At 44.7% G+C, this 3622-nt stretch overlaps 1 protein-coding gene across 1 annotated transcript in view; it reads right to left on the bottom strand.

Annotated features, from left to right (window-relative positions):
- The window catches only part of LOC143296025 (uncharacterized), a 127495-nt gene extending 124159 nt beyond the window's left edge, over positions 1 to 3336 (bottom strand). The window contains exons 1-2 of the mRNA XM_076607771.1: positions 2776 to 3336; positions 2169 to 2532 (exon numbers count right to left, since the gene is read on the bottom strand). Of these exons, the coding sequence (XP_076463886.1) occupies positions 2169 to 2171 (3 nt within the window). The 5' untranslated portion in view covers positions 2172 to 2532; positions 2776 to 3336. The remainder of the gene's footprint in view (positions 1 to 2168; positions 2533 to 2775) is intronic.
- Positions 3337 to 3622: the final 286 nt, after the last annotated feature.

Raw genomic sequence — 3622 nt, 5'->3', positions numbered from 1 at the left:
TCTTCTTCGTTCGTGGGCTGCAACTCCCACGTTCACTCATATGTACACGAGTGGGCATTTACGTGTATGACCGTTTTTACCCCGCCATGTAGGCAGGCACACTCCGTTTTCGGGGGTGTGCATGCTGGGTGCATGTTCTTGTTTCCATAACCCACTGAAAGCTGACATGGATCACAGGGTCTTTAGCGCGCGTATTTGATCTTCTGCTTGCCGTATACACACGAAGGGGGGTTCAGGCACTAAGCAAGTCTGCAACGTACGTTGACCTTGGAGATCGGAAAAATTTCCACCCTTTACCCACCAGGCGCCGTTACTGAGATTGGAACCCGAGACCCTCAGATTGAAGATCCAACGCTTTAACCACTCGGCTATTGGGCCCGTCAAGTTTCACAGATGACAAGGTGAGGCATCCACTGAGGTAGAAACTGACAGAAAACCTGCAGACCGATAATTATACTGACCTGTCAGTGACAAGCAGCTTGTTGATTGCTTGTCAGTCATGCAATGCACACCCCTGGGCCAGATCGACAACCTGGACTGTCGGTATTACAACTACCGCTGGTTCATAGTCACTGCTGGCTGTGTATCAGTGTGTAGTGTATATGTATGAAGAGAGAGTAGAGGGAAGGAAGGAGGGAGAGAAGGAAGGAGGGAGGGAAGGAAGGAGGGAAGGGGCAAAAGAAGACACTGAGGAGAGAAAGAAGAGACAGACGAAAGGACACACACACACACACACACACACACACACACACACACACACACACACACACACACAGACACACAAATACACACACACACACACACACACACACACACACACACACACACACATACATACATACACACACACACACATACGAACATAAACACACACACATACACACACACACGAAAATAAACACACACACACACACACACACACACACACACACACACACACGAACATAAACACACACACACACACACACACACACACACACACACACACACATATACGCGCGCGCGCACACACACGCAAGCACAAACATACACACACGCACACACACACACACAGACACACGCACGCACACACACACACACACACACACACACACACACACACACATACACGCGCGCGCGCGCGTAGGGAGAGGAGGGGGAGGAAGGACCTTATAATGTATGCGCTGGGCCCAGTGACAGTGACAAGTTTATCACGCTGTATCGAATGTTTGACCGAGATAGGCCACAAGGCCATGTATAAGCCCCATGAAGTGAAAACACTTCTCTGCACTGGCTGACATTCCTCCTTGTCCAGCCATGACAAATAACTTGCCTGGAACCACGTACATTGCAAGATAGCGCGGGCACAGTTGAAAATTCCCCACTCTCTCTCAGCCGCACAGACACACAGACACACACACACACAACACACACACACACACACACACAAACATTTTCTAAATTTGACACCAGCAGCACATACAAGACAAATCACAAGTCTAATGTATAGAATTCGTTTGAATGCCTTTCGTACAAAATTTTCTAAAAATATAAAATGTATATGCGGTAAGCAAATAACTGTAAACCGTCTACTCATTCATTGTCCTAGCATAAGACAGTTAATCCAAAAGATGTAGTTGATGACTTGTTTACCAATATTCCATCAGCCACTGAAAAGATTTTGAATGGTTATTCATTGCTTAGAATGTTTTCGGAAATTTTAAACTCCAGTCTAGTTGGTATCCTCCTTTGGTGTATTCTAATTAATGTCGCTATTTATATTTACATTGTTGTAAGTTAATACTTCTTGATATGCATACATATATTCTCTTTCCTATGACACCTCATCCATTACACACCACAATCTCTTTAGCCTTTAATATCTTATAATGTACTTTTCCTCGACAACACCAGATGAACACTTTCTTTCACTGATATTCACATGCATTCCCTTTCCTTTATCCACTACTTTTCTCCTTTCCGTCTAAGAACACTTATAGTGAATAGACGTTAAACTGAAGAAAACAAACACACACACACACACACACACACACACACACACACACACACACACACACACACACACACACACACACACACACACACACACACACACACACCAAACAAATCCAATTTAGAAAAGAAAAGAAAAATTTTAATCAACACTCAAGCTGTGTATATATACTCACCATACTTCAACGCTCAGCCGATGTCCCGAAAATCAACACTGACGAACGCATGCACACAATCCAAACTATGTGATCACCGTTCTTGCAGAAAAGCACATAATCCAGCTTGAAGTGAAGTGAAGTTGGAACCGAATGTGTATGTATATTGAACGCACAACCTGTACCCTACTGAATACACTGTCTGTCTCCTTCTTGCAGGCGAAAATCAGCTACAGTGTTTTTGCACAATCCAAAATACGTGATCACCATTCGGTCAGCAAACACGTTAATCCGGAGTTCGAACTGTGTGTGTACTGCTTGAAGAACCTGTTTTGAAGGCATTGTATAATGCATATATGTCTCCTTCTTCAGTCATGGGTATTAGCTGTGACACAAACCACAGAGATCGCGAATCACTATACCGAACCTGAAAGCCACTGTTTGTCTTACACACACACACACACACACACACACACACACACACAGAGAGAGAGAGAGACAGACACACACACACACACACACACACACACACACACACACACACACACACACACACACAGAGACAGACAGACACACACACACACACACACACACACACACACACACACGCACACACACACACACACACCTCTCTGGATCATCGAGTTGCCTGTTCTTTCTTCTTCGTTTCTGTCACAGGCGAACAATCAAATGATTTACTTTTCCTTTAGTGAATCAACGCACACACAAGAGAAAAAGAAGAAAGACTGACTGCCACCGAACGCCACACATCAAGGAGATCAGTCAGTCCGCTGGATCGAAATGTAGCTGCTCCAATCCCTACGAAAGTCTCCGTCAGTAGCTTACCACCTGTCACCACATACCAGAACGAATCGTCGACTGGAGCCTCTTCAAAGTACTCAATCACCAAGCCACAAGCCGGCCAAAGTCCTCCGTCTCGACAACCTCGCCCTCATAATTATGTACGTAATAACATACACACTATATCCGTGTGTGTGATTCTGAGGTAGGAGTGTAGACAGAAAGAAACGACCTTCCGCTTTCCACTTCCTAAATACTGTTGTTGCCGAGACGGGTTGCTGTTCTGAGGTTCGTTCGTTGAAGTTTCACCAAGTTGTTCGAACATGCAAGCTGTCTGCTGAGTTTTGATTTATGCTACCCACATTTTCTCTCATATTCCTTGTCTTCTTTCTATAATATTTCTCATATCTTTCTTTCCGTTTCCCGTCCACTGCTGTTCAACTGTCACTGACGAAGAAAAGATATGATGAGGAAGGAACAACAACAACAAGAACAACAACAAAACAAAACGTTCGTGCGGTCTGTCTTATACGCTGTTCCCTTTCTGTCTAACCTGAACCTGTACATATCATTCACCGAACGTTCTATAGCTTAGGGTCTCGTTCTTTTGACTTGCACGCCCCATACCTTTGGCATGTCACACACACACACACACACACACACACACACACACA

The sequence above is a fragment of the Babylonia areolata genome, chromosome 21, assembly GCF_041734735.1.
Source record: "Babylonia areolata isolate BAREFJ2019XMU chromosome 21, ASM4173473v1, whole genome shotgun sequence".
NCBI classification, from domain to species: domain Eukaryota; kingdom Metazoa; phylum Mollusca; class Gastropoda; order Neogastropoda; family Buccinidae; genus Babylonia; species Babylonia areolata.
This window is presented reverse-complemented; position numbering and strand designations above follow the sequence as displayed.